The 15,047-nt window shown below is 53.0% G+C and overlaps 1 protein-coding gene across 1 annotated transcript in view; it reads right to left on the bottom strand.

Annotated features, from left to right (window-relative positions):
* Positions 1-1,204: 1,204 nt before the first annotated feature.
* Positions 1,205-15,047, bottom strand: part of FAM193B (family with sequence similarity 193 member B) — a 31,421-nt gene continuing 17,578 nt past the window's right edge. Inside the window, exons 5-10 of the mRNA XM_082836397.1 lie at positions 13,018-13,219; positions 11,865-12,104; positions 4,575-5,598; positions 4,349-4,424; positions 3,403-3,500; positions 1,205-1,576 (exon numbers count right to left, since the gene is read on the bottom strand). Of these exons, the coding sequence (XP_082692523.1) occupies positions 3,404-3,500; positions 4,349-4,424; positions 4,575-5,598; positions 11,865-12,104; positions 13,018-13,219 (1,639 nt within the window). The 3' untranslated portion in view covers positions 1,205-1,576; position 3,403. The remainder of the gene's footprint in view (positions 1,577-3,402; positions 3,501-4,348; positions 4,425-4,574; positions 5,599-11,864; positions 12,105-13,017; positions 13,220-15,047) is intronic.

Genomic DNA, 15,047 nt, shown 5'->3' with positions numbered 1-15,047 from the left:
TTCTCTGTATGTAAAGTGGCTGCTTGATCAGACCTGCAACTTTGAAATGATGAAGCAGAATTTTAGATAGTTGTGAGAATTCAATTGCAAGGCAGGAGCCTAGTGTAAGAGCTGAAGGGAGAGAGGAGCACAGGTAATAAATACACAGAGAAAAGTTTCACAGAAGTGTCCACACTTCCTTGGGGATTGGCCAAGGGACCAGGAACTGTGAGCCCATGGTTAATGCTGTTTTACCTCTTTGGAAAAGGAAGCGCTTGTATTGGGGCGGGGGGGGAGAGAGAGAGAGAGAGAGACAGACAGAGACAGAGAGAGAGAGAGAGAGAGACAGAGACAGAGACAGAGACAGAGACAGACAGAGAGAGAGAGAGAGAGAATATGTGTCCAACCTTGGAGGAGGGAGGGACTGGTTTCCGATTCTGCTCCCAACACTCCACAAAGGGCTCTTAGTGACTGCGTCGCCACTACCACTGTCGCTCCACACATTGAGCTCAGGCTAAGAGTTGGTTATAGTAGGAAAATGGAGAGGATTCGGGACAAAAGTGTGTGAGGCATTTCTAGCAAACTATTATATTAAAATCTGAATTCACTAACCAGATCCACGGTGGGGAGGGGGGGGATGAGATAGTTCATTACTCTCCTAACTCTCAACTACTTAGGCTGCACGTCCATTCCCATTGTAAAGTCAAATCCAATTTATAAAAACTCCATTTACCACCAACTTCCCCTGACAACTCCAATCGTCCAGGCTATAGATGCACAGTTCACAAAGTCCTCAAGGCTTCCCCTGATACCTTCTCAAATCAGCTGCACAGAGATCAAGTTGCACCCCTCCAACTCATCCATCTTGGAGGGAGGGAAACTAAGACAGTGTGGGGAAGGGGTTGCTCAGGGTTTCCATACCAGAGTCCTCCCAATGGGTGAAATGGCACAGATGCTGCTGGCATACAGGCCTATGCTCTAATCCTAGTTGGTCAAACTGAACTCAGTAGAGTCACCTTCTGGTCTGAGCTTTAATTTCCACATCTGTAAAATGGAATAACAGTCCCACTTAGCATTGCTTCGAGAATTAAGCAGAAACGATGCCAACCTGTTGACAGGTAGCACATGCTCAAGAAGGTTAATGACTAAGAAGGACTCCAATGCTTCTGAGTACATCCTTCACCCTCACTCCCCACCCAGACAAGCGAACCACCAACATACCAACTCTGTGTCCAAATGTTGCTTTATCTTTCGGCAGGAAAGATCTTCACAGTATCAAAAAGAATTGAAAAAACAAGTAAAACAAAATACCAAACACAAAGAAAGCAGTGTTGGGCCAGCAGTACCATCAGCCCCCAAACCCAAAGGCCAGCCCAGCCCCCGGGCTCTGAATGTGGAGGCTGCGTAGCACCAGGAAGCGGTTCTGCAGAGGTCCTGAGGAGCCCCAGCACACACGGCATCTATTCAGCTTTTGGTTGGTCCGGGATGGCAGGGAGGGTCTTGGGCAGGTGGGTGGCGATGTGAAGGAAAAAGGTGTAGACCTTCAGCTGGCAGTCAGGGTCTCAGGACACCCTGAAGAAGCTTGATCTGGCAGGGGCTGAGAAAACAGAAGAGCATGGCCACACGGTGAGCAATGGCTCCCACCCTAGCCTCCTCATGCTGGCTCTGAGTCTCCACAGGTGCCCATGGAGGCAGGAACAGCTGCCTACTATTTTTGTCCCCTGGGCTGAAAACACTGAACAGACGATCACCTCCAGCAGGGGATGAAGGTTAAGTCACAGTTGGGGGACAGAGCCCCGGCCCCAGTGAACATCATCCTAAATCTCAAGGAAAGTGGACAACACTCGAGGAGCCCACAATGCTCTGCTGTAGGCCAGGGTGGAATAAGAGGCCAGCCTCTGGCATTGCGCTCCTGTTGACAGTGAAGAGGCCACCTATGCACTCAGACTCCTGCCTCAGGCTCCAGGTACATGGCCCGGGCTGGGTCCCGAGTCTGTGCCAGCACTGCTTTCTTAACGCACTTGGGGCTCACAATCACGCTATGAGGAGGGTGGAGAAGGTCAGAGGAGAGCATTCACTGGAGGGGAGCATCCCCTGTCTGAGAAAGAGATCAGCCAAGAGGGAGTGGGAGAAAATTATGGCTGGATGAGGTTTCCTAGATGACAGGGGCATTGGGCTGTAGGAGAAGGTGTGACCCGTTTTCTCTCATGAAGGGCAACAGATGAAGGTGCCTGGGGTCCTTGTAGCTCCTGGTTCTTGTAGAAGTGGTGAAGAAAGGCAGGAGGGCAACCCAGCCCTAGCAGAAGCTCCTGGGGGCATGGATGTATCAGTCTGGCAAAGGATCAGGAAGCCCAGGCCCACAGAGCAGAGGGGATGAGGTGAGTCTGAGGACAGTCCTGACTCTGGGGTAGTACAAAGGTGCCATAGGGAGCCCAGCCCTGAAGGCTGCCCCTGGGAAGCTGACGTCAGTGTCAAGGGTGGGGGGATCCTCACCCCAAACGGGACTCGGGGACTCAGCCCAGGGTCCAGAAGTCTGTTTCCCTGGCACTGGAAAGAGGAGGAAGAGGACAGGTGAGGACATCCTCCTGGGGGGTTCCTGAGCTCAGCCCACTTGCCCCAGCTTCCTGTTGCCTTGAAGGCAGCTGTGTGGTTGCCAGCCAGAAAAGGCCTGACCCCAGGGACGCATCTTAGGGTGAACTATGGCACTGCATAGCCATTAAGCCCCAAGCCCAGGACCAAGGCCTGCCAGACAGCCATCTCTTTTGCCCTTGGTTCCCAGCCCACCACTGCCTTCTCAGTTTTCAGCCTGGAACATCATCTGATATGTCAATATTTCAGACAAAAGGACCCTTGCAGGTGACTGGGAGAGGAGGCCAGAGCCCAGGTCGGGGCCAAGCTCTTCTTCCAGGAGGCGGTTTCACTACCAATTTCCTCGTGGAATCTGTCCTGTTTGGGGAAGAGGGCCCACCTATTCCTCTATGCCTAAATGACTTCCAAGGCCTTGGTCTAGCGTGGCTGCCCTGTCACTGTTCCCTTGGGGCTGTGTCCTTTTCGCATGGCTTCAACTCGGAAGCACCTTGGTAGCCTGCGTGGAGAAGCCAGGCCAGGCAAACGAGATTCAACCCTCAGGCTGATGATGTCAGGCATGGGGGCAGCCCTCTGAGGCCCATGGCCTCCTGGACACTTTGGGAGGCAGCTGGTGAGGGAAGTAGAGGCCTGGCAGTGATACCCCAGGAGATGGCAGGGCTGGAAGGGCCCTTCAGGAACACAAGCAGGAGGGCTCTCAGGAGAAGAGATGTGGCCAGCCGAGCACCTAGTCCAACTCTCTATGCCCCAGAGCATGAAATGGCCTGGCAGGGGCACAAAAGGTGGCACAGCATGGCAAGAGAGGGTGCATGCAACACTTGAAGGGGGTCTCTATACCTCACTGAGCTGTGCTGGGAGTGGTTTTCTTGAGGCTGAAGTTGGTCCAGTTCACGGCAACTTTCTGACGCGTTTGCTTTGCAGAATCCAAACAGAACCTGTTAGGTTCGGGAGATGCCAGAGAAGCACAATCAGAGGTTCCCTCCTCTCTCCATTGGACCCTCTTCTAGACCTGTGTGTCATGGTCACTAAAGAAACCAGGTCAGCTCTGCACAACCCCTCTGGCTCCCAGGTGTTGGGGTCTAGCAGTATGGGGCTTCCTGGATGAGATGCCCACAGGCCCAGGGGACAATGTGTAAAGAGAGTGACAATGCCTTAGGATACAGCCTCCCTCCTCACCCTGTATTTTACTCTAGCTATACTGAGATGCCTTCTGTTCCTTCAAGGATGATGTGTTTCTTCTGCCCTCAAACTCTTTTCATTTTACTTGGCCCACTCATTCCTATTCCTCAGGTTTCAGCCTGGTTACCACCTTTTTTGGGAGGGCTGCCCTGGCCACCCCACCTCTCAGCTTGGCCATTCCTAGGCCCTAGCCCCATGCCCTTACTCCTCGGACAGCACTTATCACTGGATTGTATGTTTATGGCTCTCTCTCCCCACCTAGATGGACTGTGTTTGATTTGTCTCTGCCCCTCAAACTCATCCCCGGCAGAGCAGAGGAAGTGCAGGTGAATAAAACTGGAGAAAGCCCTTGTTCTTGGGGTCTGACATGCCTCCTGCTCCCTGTCCCTTGCACCTTCCCAGATGACCTGTCCTGCCAAATCATCCTGGCTACCTGTGTCCCAGCAGATAGGCTGGTGGGAGAGAGCCAGGAGGGGCTGGACAAGTTCTCCCTCCAAGGGCACATGGCTGAGGGTGAGGCCTTTCTGAGGCTTGAGTGTGTATGTGTGTCGGGGGGGGCCCTGGAGTCCACCGTGAGCGGGAAAGCAGGCAGCCTCATACCTACCTCTTGAAATACTCCACCTCCCGGTCAGTCTCATCCATCTCCACCCCATCCATGTCCTTGGGCAGGAATACATCGTCTAGGAAGACACAGCCAGGAGGGCTCAGTGCTCACAGCCAGGCGTCTGGGTCATGCTTTTGGGGCAATGCTGCTCACATGTGAGGACTGCCCTCCACCCCATGGCCTGGCTGGGTGGGGGGGTCAGCCACTCAGTTCCTGGTGCACTCACCCAAGGAGGAGGCTGACTTCTCCTGCTTGTTGCGGCTCCGGCGGCTGCGGGCCTTGCCCTGTGGCAAGCTCTGTGGCCTTGCTGGGCCTGGGGGCTGCACAGACTCCTGCTCCAGAGGCTGTGCCTTGGCTTCACCTGGCCAGTTTTGCCAGGAGCTGCCCTTCTCCTTGTCAGCTTTGGGGCTGCTAGCCCAGCCTGGTCCTGGTCGGGTCCCCTGGCTCCCTTCTCCAGCCTCGGCACAGCTGTCCACTCTGGGAGGCTCTGGGGCCTTGCTTGGCTGCTTGGGGCTGGGGGTCTGGCCCTTGGCACTGGGAGTCTCAAGGCAGGCTGGGGACTGGGGAGCTGGGCTCACCTTGCTCTTCTTGGCCTGACTACCCTGTCTCTTGCCCTTCCGTGGCTTGCCACCTGAGGCCACAGGCTCAGGCAGCTCCTGCTTGCAACCAGGGACCTCCTTTACACTTAGCTCCTCAGAGCTAGGGTTACCTGGCTTGGGTGTCTTGACCCAGATCACCCGGGACAGGTTGGGCACGGTGTTGAGTCTCCTCACTAGCCCATTCTCAGGGATGATACCAGGAGGGGGGCCCCTCACCTCTGTCCATGGTGGGTGGAGACTTCTCATTTCTGCCCATGGTGGGGCTGGCTCGCCTGGAGCATGTAACATATGGTTCTGAGGGGAGCCCAAAGTCAAAGGGGACAGGTCAAGGTTAACGTCAGGCCGTTGCTCTGAGGAGCCATTGAGGTTTGAGGGGGCTAGACTCTGAGGCTCTGGCTCAGCAGCCCCCTCTTTAGTGAAGCCATTGCTGTTCATGCTGAGCTCACACACACTGAAGCTGGCGCAGATGGAGTCCTTGACAGTGTTCTTGATCTCCTGTAGACGGCTGCTCAGAAAGCTGTTGACCCGATCCAGCTCCTGATCGGGCCACTCCAAGAGCCTCTCCCTGGTAGGCCTCAGCTCCCGGCTTCCAGAAACACTACGATTTGCCTGCTTTAGAGCTTCTGCTGCCAACTGGGCCTTCTCCTTTTCCTGCCAATACAAGAGGCAGTTTCCGCAGGGCCTTGGCAGCTGCCAGGCACAATGCGACACCTGACATGTCTGCCTCTGGCCCAGCTTTGTCACTAACTGGCTAGAGGCAGGGCCTGGCAATCCTGGCCTGCTCACCCTGCAGTAATGAGGATGAAATGCAATCAGATAGGTACATATCCTGGGGATGGAGGCAGTTATACCCACAGAGGATAGGGTTTTTACATCTTGTTCATCCAGGGCCCCAGTAGCAGTTCTAGGGCCTAAAAAAGCTAAGGCGGCTAGGACTCAAAAGGGATAGGATCTGCCTCCCAGGCATAAGCTTAAACAACTCACTCACTTGCTGAGTCTCAGTGGACTCATCTGCAAAATGGGGACAATAATTCTGGAGTGAAGACCAACGTGGGGATGCATTAAGGAAGATGGCTGCTACAGAGGCATTCTCTCCAATTCTGCAGGTGGTAGGGGAAAAAAAGCCATGACATCAGGTAGGTCTTTCAAGAAGAAAGATGTGGGGTTGTGAGACTACCATGGTAGATCAGACTGCCCTGGGTGGCTGGGAATGTGTGTGCCCTCCTCATGGCGCATAAGGGAGGCTATTGGAGAGGGCCAAGTTCCCACAGGAAGGCCACTCAGTGCTTAGTTGGCCTCAGGCAATCAAGGCCATGCCTAAAGCATGCCCAGTGGCATACAACAGACAGCTACATGTGGCCCCCACAGCAAGATGTAAAAGCAGCCCCTTTGCCCAGGTGAGGACCAGGAGGCTGAGGAAGGCTGGACCCTGCCATTCAGCATTGACAGAGTCAGATCTGGAGAGCGAAAACATGTCTGTGGGTTCTGAGTCAGCTCACCCCTCTGCCTAACCTCAAGGCACCAGCAGGCTAAGGAGGCCTTTAGAGGGAGATGGGAGACAGTTGTCAAAAGCCAACGGGGGGCTTCCCTGGTGGCGCAGTGGTTGAGAGTCCACCTGCCGATGCAGGGGACACGGGTTCGTGTCCCGGTCCGGGAAGATCCCACTTGCCGCGGAGCGGCTGGGCCCGTGAGCCATGGCCACTGAGCCTGCGCGTCCGGAGCCTGTGCTCCACAACGGGAGAGGCCACAACAGTGAGAGGCCTGCGTACCGCAAAAAAAAAAAAAAAAAAAGCCAACGGGGACAAAGTGGTAGTCATGTGCTAGGAGCCAGATGATTTCACCATTTCACCTATTTCAGGCTGATTTGGGAATGGAGAGGGAGAAACAGGATGAGTGAAGCGAGAAAAGAGGTCTTGCGACCACCTCAATGTCAACTTAACAGGTGACCCTGTGCCCCAGGGTTATTTATTCTCTTAAAATACTAGCTCCACAACTGTGGGACCTTGGACAAATCACTTATTCTCCCTGAACCTTAAAATCTCCATTTGCAAATTTGGGAGAAAAACTGCCAACCTATATACGTCAGAGGGTCATTATGAGGACACCTGAGTGGGTGTGTGCCCCTTTCCCTGGGCACTAATAAGGCTGTGCCTTGGCAATGTGGTACTCAGGTGAGGAAGAGAAACAGTCTAGAGCAGCTGTGTGCCGTGGAGTTCAATGCTACAGAGCTCTGAGGCCATGGGGATGGACAAAGGACTGGAAGGCCCTTCACTCTGCTCCTCCTCTGCACCAGAACAGCTTTGCTTTTATTTGTTAGGAACTGAGGTTCCATGGAAGATTTCAATTGCAGAAAAGAGTTTTGCTGCTCTACAAAAGACTGAAAACTACTGGTGTAGAGGGAGTGACGTGGAATCATGTATAATTTGGTAGTGAGAGAAGGAGAAAGCACAGAACCACGCATTTTCTGCTATGTACCATGAGCCTGGTACTTCCCCATGTTGTCTCACTTAATCCTCACAACTGCCCTTGCTGTGTCGTTATCCTCAATTTACAGATGAGGAAACTCATCTTTGGAAAGAATAAGGAACTGGCCCTAGATTACATGCTAATTAAGAGGCAGAGTTGGGAAAGCACACCCAGGGGTGATCTTCAGAAGTTCTTATGTTTTTCAATATCCTTTGACAATCATTTTTTGACTTGTGATTCTATGAGGCACTGGGAATTCAGCCACGCGTGAGACAGTCTCTGCTCACTGACTTGAATCTGCCAGGGGAGACGGACATGCAAACAGGCTGTTTAATTCTGAGTGCCAGTGACAAGAGGTACAGGGAAAAAAGCACAGAGTGCTCTGGGAACCCAGACTGGGCCATCAGGAGGTGGTTGCCAGAGAAGGCAGGATCTCACTGAGCACTGAAGGGTGAACAGGATTATCCTGGGAAGTGTGAGACAAGCACTTTCTAGACAAAAGGAAATAGAAAGGCTGGGAAATGGGAACAGGCGAAATATTTAGGGAATGCAAACATTCAGAGGAACAGCTGGAGCACAGATTTCTTCTGGTGGGGGGGAGTGGGCAGGAAGGCAATAGGGGCAGACTGAGAGATGAAGCTGGAAAGCTAAGCAGGGGCTGGATCCTCAAGAGCCCTGCAGGCCATGCTTGAGCCTGGATTTGACCCTAAGGGCAATGTTCAGCCACGGAAGGCTTTTTAAGCAGTGGCAGTAGGGTGTGAGCTACTTGGGAGGTAGCACAGCCAGGACTTTTGGTTACGGGGAGGGGAGAGAGAATGAGATGAGTCATGAAATCAACATCAACAACCACTACTGCTGCTGCAGCAGCTACACTGACCAAGCGTTCACTCTGCCCAACCTTTCTGTGCATCACTCCATTTTATTCTTGCAAAAGCCTTGAATTAGGTTCTACGGTTATTCTCATTTTATGGAGGAAGAAACTGAGGCTTAGAAGTTAAGTGATTTGCCCAAGGTCATACAGCAAATATGGCAGAGCCAGGTTTCAAACTGGGGTCCAATTCCAAGGCCCGCTGCTCTCCATCACCATGATGTAGTCCTCCCAGATGGCACCTGGGGTTCTGGTTCAGGCAACTGGGTGGATGGTAGTGCTGTTAACTAGACAGACAACGGAGAAGGAAAAGCGGGCTCTTTGGACAAAGATGACAAGCTCAGTTTGGTATATGCTGAGTTTGGGTACCTGCAGGACATGTGTGAGGAGGTGCCCAGCAGCAGGAGATGTCACCATGAAGCGCAGGGAGGAAATAGGTGGACATAATGACCTGGGAGGCAACACTATCTAGATGGCTCTTTCCCAGGGACCTGTCCTCAAGGGGGAGGGCCAGGCAGAGGAAGAGGCGCTCACAAAGGAGACAGGACAGAGGGCAGAGAAGGAGAGAGAAATGTGGAGAATGTGGCCTCCCCATTGCCCTTTCCCCACCCCCACTTGGCTGAAGTTGGAGGAGCCAAAGAAAACAGTGTTTGAAAAGGAGAACAAAGTGTGAGATGTTGCCTAGTGGAAAAGAAGATGGAACAGGAGAGAATGATTTGGCAACAAAGAACTCATTGGTGGCTCTGTGGAGCAGTGGAGGTGGAAGACAATTTGCAGTGAGCTGACAATTGCAGAGTAAATGCAGATGACGTTTTTCTGTGAAGAGGAAAGAGACTGGGGTAGTGTGAGGTTGTATGCTCAAAGGACAGTCTTCTTTCAAAAAAGAGAGTACTGGGCACAGTGAACTGCTGACGGGAAACAGCCCAGAGAGGCTGGAGCCACACAGCAGGAAGCCGGTGTTAGACTGAGGAGGAGGAAGGACTGCACAGGCCTTAGGTAGGAAAAGGGCTAACTCTTCCCTCATGACAATGAAGTCTGCAGGTGGGGTGGTAAGACATTGAAAGAGTGCCTGTCCACTTGGCTTTTAATCTTTGTTGAAACAGTAAGTAAGGTTATCTGCCAAAAAATAAGGTGGGGGTGGGGAGAGCCTGGCAGTTGGAGCAGAATGGAGGTCTGACAAAGGGACTGGGGAGAATGGAAGTGACGAGGAGCCAGAAGACTAGAGAGCAGCAAAGTGGGGGCTCAGGCACTCGGGAGACCACTCGGCCTGGGTGCCACAGATAGATTCAATCCAGTGCCTTCCTCAAGGTGTAGAAGGGGAGAGGCAGGCTGGGGTCGAACCCAGGACTGGTTTTTCTGAGCGGGTGTAAAGGAAGGGCAACGGCGCAAGGAACTAAGAGGACTGGTAGGAGAGTGAATGAATGATGGTCAAGGTAAGGGAAGAAGGACAGGAGACAGTCTTCAGTGGATGAAGAGGAGTGGTGGTGGGAGGTTGCAGATGACACAGCCAGGGGTTGGTTTCAAAGGAGCAAGGGTTAGGACATGAGAGAGAGAGAGAGTCATGGTCCAGAAATTGTATGAGGGAGCAAAAAAATACCCAGCTTTACCTGTCTCCCCAGGTGGGTAGTGGGTGGATGGTTCTTGGTGGAAGCTGTGTTTTTGATGGACTGTAGTTAAGTCTGGGAGGTGGAGGAGGGGTACTGGGGAGGAGGTTGATGTATAAACAGATAATGACCATGATCGCTAGTTATAGGATATCAGAACTACCCGCTTCTGTGTTTGTGTTGTATCTTGGCCTCTAGACTGGGCAGGGCAGACAGTAGCTGTGCAGGAAGTTTCTGAACGAGTAGAGAATGATAAAAGGCAGACTAGAGAGACGTGGGAGGTGCAGCCGTAGCACAGCGGAAGATATTACCTGAGGAAGACTGCAAAGAAGGAAACACGTGAGTTGGGCTTGGGAGGAGGTTTTCAGAAGGAAAACGAGGGGGCAGACATGAAGGAGAAAGGATATCCAGGCATAGCGATTTATGAAAAGCACACCAGGCCTGGGAACTGTGAAGCGTACTTGCTGGGACCTAACTAGGAACCACTGCCTTGGGAGGCCAGGAAAGGCCAAAGAGACCACTGTTGCCCACTGCACACTTCTGGCCAGGCAATGCTGGCCAGGAGACAGAAAATGCTGACCATTTTCTGAAGGCAGTGGTGGGACCCTTTGGCTTACTACTTCAGGCTGCAGAGAAGGGGTCCTGGTTTGTCCTTTGGTTTGGAAAAAGATGGAGAATCATTGCTGCTTTCCAGAGCACCAGGGCTGTTTGACCACCCAGGACCTGGAGCTAGCTAGTTGTCAAACCCATTCTCTTCGGCTGAGCTCCTGAGTGTGGCACTGTGCAGACAAAGCTGAGGGCAGGCAGGCCAAGAGGTGATGGGGTGGCAGGGGTTGAGCCATCAAACTGTGGTGCTTGCCTGGCAGCAGGGTTGCCCAGGAATAGCTCCCCTGGTTCTATCCTCAGCCTTCTGGGAGGAGCTCACTCAGCCCTCAGGCTGGGTCATTCCCATAGCTTCAATTACATCCCCATGCCAGCAACTCCCAGACCCACACCTCCATCTCCACTTGGACGTCTCATGAGAATCTCTGAGTCACCGTGTCCCAACTGAATTCCCAGTCTTCTGCCAATTCCACCCTTGCTCATTAAAGGTACGCCATCCTGACAGTCACCCTAGCAAACACCTGGGAGATAATCCCAAACTCCATCATCTCCTTGTCCTGCAATCAGATCACCTGCCTCCTCTGAAAAACCCATCTCTCTTGCTCCAGGCCCATTATCAATCATTCCTCTCCTGGTTCTTGGTTCTCCAGCCTGGAGTATTACCCCTCCGGGCTACCTTCCATACTGTCACACCGTAATCTTGGGATGCAGATCTGGCGAGTGCATTCTGTGATTAAAGCCCTCCAGCGACCACCCCACCCCCCTGCAGCTGCAGGATCAAGTCAAAGCCCAAGAGGCCCTTCCCTCACCTCCACTATCTCTCCTACCTCTCTTGGGTTTGAGCTCTGGCTTCACAAAGGTGCTGTGGACGTGCTATTCCTGCTGCCAGGAGGGCCCTCCTGATGAATCTGTACTCACCCCCTACAACTCAGCTCCCAAGGCAGCCTCGTTGTACAGCCATTTCCAGCACACCCAGGCAGGACGGGGGGCTTCCCTCATCCCAGCACTTGTCACACACTAACGTGCTTGTCCAGTTTTGTGTCAGTCTCTCCACTGGACTGAGTTTCTCCAGGGTGAGAACTTAACTGCATCATATTTTAGCGCCCAGTATTTGCAGAAGTGTTTGCTGAATGAATACCTGACTAAAGCAAGTCCTGGGCTTTGAGGAATCCAGCAAGCGGCTTCTGACGCTATGACTTGTTTTTCCTCCAATCACTGGCCCCCAGGCTCCCTCACCCTGATGCCTCCCAAACTTATTCAGACCTTCCCAGAGCAGAGAGCCGCCAGCACCATTCATGCCCCAAAAGTCCTGGGGGTTGGGGCGAGGGATTCCTCGGGGAGAAGAGGTGGTAGAGCTGGGCTCCCGCCACACCCACCTTCTTTTTCAGTTTGTGCCGGGCCCGCTTGGCGGCCCTGGCGCTGTTGGGGACTTTGGGCTCCGTGCTGTTGATGAATTCCAGCAGCTCATCCACATCTCGGTGGTCCACGGCAGGCTCCCCAGGGATCCCGCCCAGGGCGCCCCCCTTCATGGGCAGCTCCTCTTTCCGCCTGGTCAGCCTTGAGCGGAGCTTCTCTCGGATCTCGGTATAATTCCGACTCGTCGGGGCAGCGGGTGGCTGGGGGAGGGGGAGGTGCTGACGTTACACCCTGGGCCTGTGAAGCCCGTAGCACTCCCACCCGCCGGCACCAAACGTGGTGAGAAGCGAGACAACTGTTCTTTCTACCACAGCCACTAAGGCCAAATGGCTTCACCCTCAGCCAGGCCCGGAGCCAAGGCAGTGGTGGGTGGAGGGAGTGAGAGGTACGCAGCAGTGTTGGGAGCACAGTAACTTGGGAGCCAAGAAAGCAGGTTTGAGCCCAGGCTTTGTCACTCAGAAGCTGTATGACCTTGGGCAGGTTCACTGAGCCTTTGTGAGCCTCAATTTTGTCATCTCTAAAATGAGGATAACAACCGCTAGCTCAAAGGTGACTAGCCATGTAATTACTTTCATTTCTTCTGTCCTCAACTGCTCTCCCTTAGCCAGCAGCCCTTCCCTCTTCACCTTATGAGACTTCTGAACTGCTTTCTCCCCGTCCAGAGACAGCATGTACTCTGCTCTGAGCCTCCTTCCTGGCACCACCTGTGTTCACTACCTGTCCCTCGGCTGGCTCTCACACTGGGGACTGAGAGCTTTTGCTTCCACTCTGCCTTCATCATGCACAAGCCTTCACTTCTCTGTGATTACACACACGTATACATACTCATCAGAATCATAGCTTTCCTCTGCCACCTCCTTTCTTTTTGCCTAAGGAACAAAAGTGAATCTTAAGAGAAACCATGAGAAGAGCAAAGGCAGCAAAATGTTGAGAAATCTCTACCTCACCAATGTGCTGTGAGGATCAAGCGAGTGGACGCTGGTGGGAGGACTCACAGGGTCCAAGCACAATTATTAGCCCCATGAGCAAGGGGGCCTTGGGGAGAGCAGGGTGCTCCTCTGGCTCCCCTCGGCTGGCCACAAGCCCGCTCTGGCCTGGGCGGGGCTCACTCACCGCATTGTGGCCGAAGAACTCACAGTAGCAGCAGTCACAGAACTTCCCATCTCTCTGGTGGGTGGAGGATGAGGTGCAGGAGCTACGCTCTGAGCTGCTGTCCTCTTCCTCACCCAGCCCCTCGTCTGCCTCGCAGGGCTGGGGTAGCTGGCAGGTCAGGCCACTATGGGTAAACTTGTGCCCCTTGCACCCAGGGTCCCTGCTGATGGGGAAGAAAGACAGGCCCAAAGGTGAGGAAGGGAAGGGCAGGAGCAGGCCACAAGGAGCCCAGGAAGCACCCCCACCATCACCTTCAACTGCCTCATCCCACAAAAGCCAAGGCAGTCAGACCAAATCAGAACCTCACAAAAACAGGGCAAACACTCTCTCTGTCCCTCAGGGCCCAGCTCAATGGCGCTATTCTGGAAAGGTTCCCTGTGCCTCCTGCCCACGCCTACCATGTGAGCCTCCTGGACTCTGAGGACACCAGGTATACCTCTATCCTACAATCACGCTTTATAGCAATGGTCTGTTTACCCATCTTTCTTTCAGATCAGATTGTGTATTCCTCAAGAATAGGGACTATGCCACTTCTAATTTTGGGCCCCAGTGTGTAGCATAACAACCTTGTACACAGTAGGTGCTCAGTAAGTATGTGTCTGAACAGATTAGTGGACTGATGGCTCCCTGGAACCTCCAAAGGAGGTCAATGTCCTTTTACTAAGGCCCTTTTTTCCCCATTTTGTTTGTTTTTGGCCATGCCACGCGGCTTGTGGGATCTTAGTTCCCTGACCAGGAACTGAACCTGGGACCCTGGCAGTGCAAGTGCCGAGTCCTAACCACTGGACCACCAGGGAATTCCCTCTAAGGTTCTTATGATTGAGTCTGAATCACTGGACAGAGCTGCCTTAGCCATGGGGCCTTGAAGTTAAGAAAGCAAATGTGCCTTGTGGGCCACAGACTCTAAGAGCTACTATTTGCGCCAGATACTGTATACAGCATATTATTTCTAACAATCCCCCAAATCCTGCAAAATAGGTGCTGCCATCCCCACACTGCAGTGGAGGAGGCCGAGGCTCAGAGTGCTTCACTGCTTTGCCCAAGGATCACCTAGGACTCAGTCTGTGTACACAGCTCATGCTCTCTCACTGCACTGCTCTGCCTGTGGATTTCTGGAAGCACCCTGTAATATAGACTATTTTCCCAGGGTAAGGAAGAGACAGGCCTGCAAGGTCCCAGAATTGGAGCCAGAAGAGTCAGAGCCCTGGGTTGGCCATCAGCAGTAGGAGTGCCCCAGGGCTAGGGCCAAGGGAGGCAGGAGGAAGGGTGGGGCAAGGAGCAGGGGTGGGTCAACAGTCCTACTCAGCCTTGAAGCAGTTACAGAAGACGGACCAACCATTGCCCTTCTGCTTCCCATAAGAATGTGGGAGTAAAATCTTTGAGGGGGGGATGAAACAGGAGGGAAAGGGGCAGGGCACAGCCTTTGAAAGAATGACATAGCCCAAGGACATGACATAAACTGATTAGAATGAAATGGGTCCAAGATGGCACACTAGTTAACTTCCACTAGACCTTGAGCCTCTGTATACGCTTACTGTAACACATCAGCAAGCTAAATGACACACCCACAGGCACCATAACAGTTCCAAGATGGACCAAAAGGATCAAAAAGTGGGCTCTGGCCCAATTCCTGGAAATCCCCGCCCCTTCCCAGAAGAGCTGGAACACTCCTCCCACTCATTAGCCTATGAAATTACCCACCCCTATAAAAACTGACAACCCCCATACTCTGGGGCCTTTCTCACCTTCTGAGATGGGAGAAGGTGAGGGAGGTTCCACGGGGAAGGAATCATTATCAAGGTGCTTAGAGGACTTTCCTGGCAGTCCTGTGCTTAAGACCCGAGCTTCCACTACAGGGGGCATGGGTTCAATCCCTAGTAAGGGAATTAAGATCCCACATGCCACCAGGCATGGCCAAAAATCACACACATGTGATTTACAATATAAAAAGATAAATCTATCTTCTCCAAAAAATTGTATCTTTCATATAT

The sequence above is a fragment of the Leucopleurus acutus genome (genome assembly GCF_964270905.1).
Source record: "Leucopleurus acutus genome assembly, chromosome: 3".
In the NCBI taxonomy this organism is placed as follows: domain Eukaryota; kingdom Metazoa; phylum Chordata; class Mammalia; order Artiodactyla; family Delphinidae; genus Leucopleurus; species Leucopleurus acutus.
Note: the sequence above shows the minus strand (reverse complement) of the source record. Positions and strands in the feature narration are given on the sequence as shown.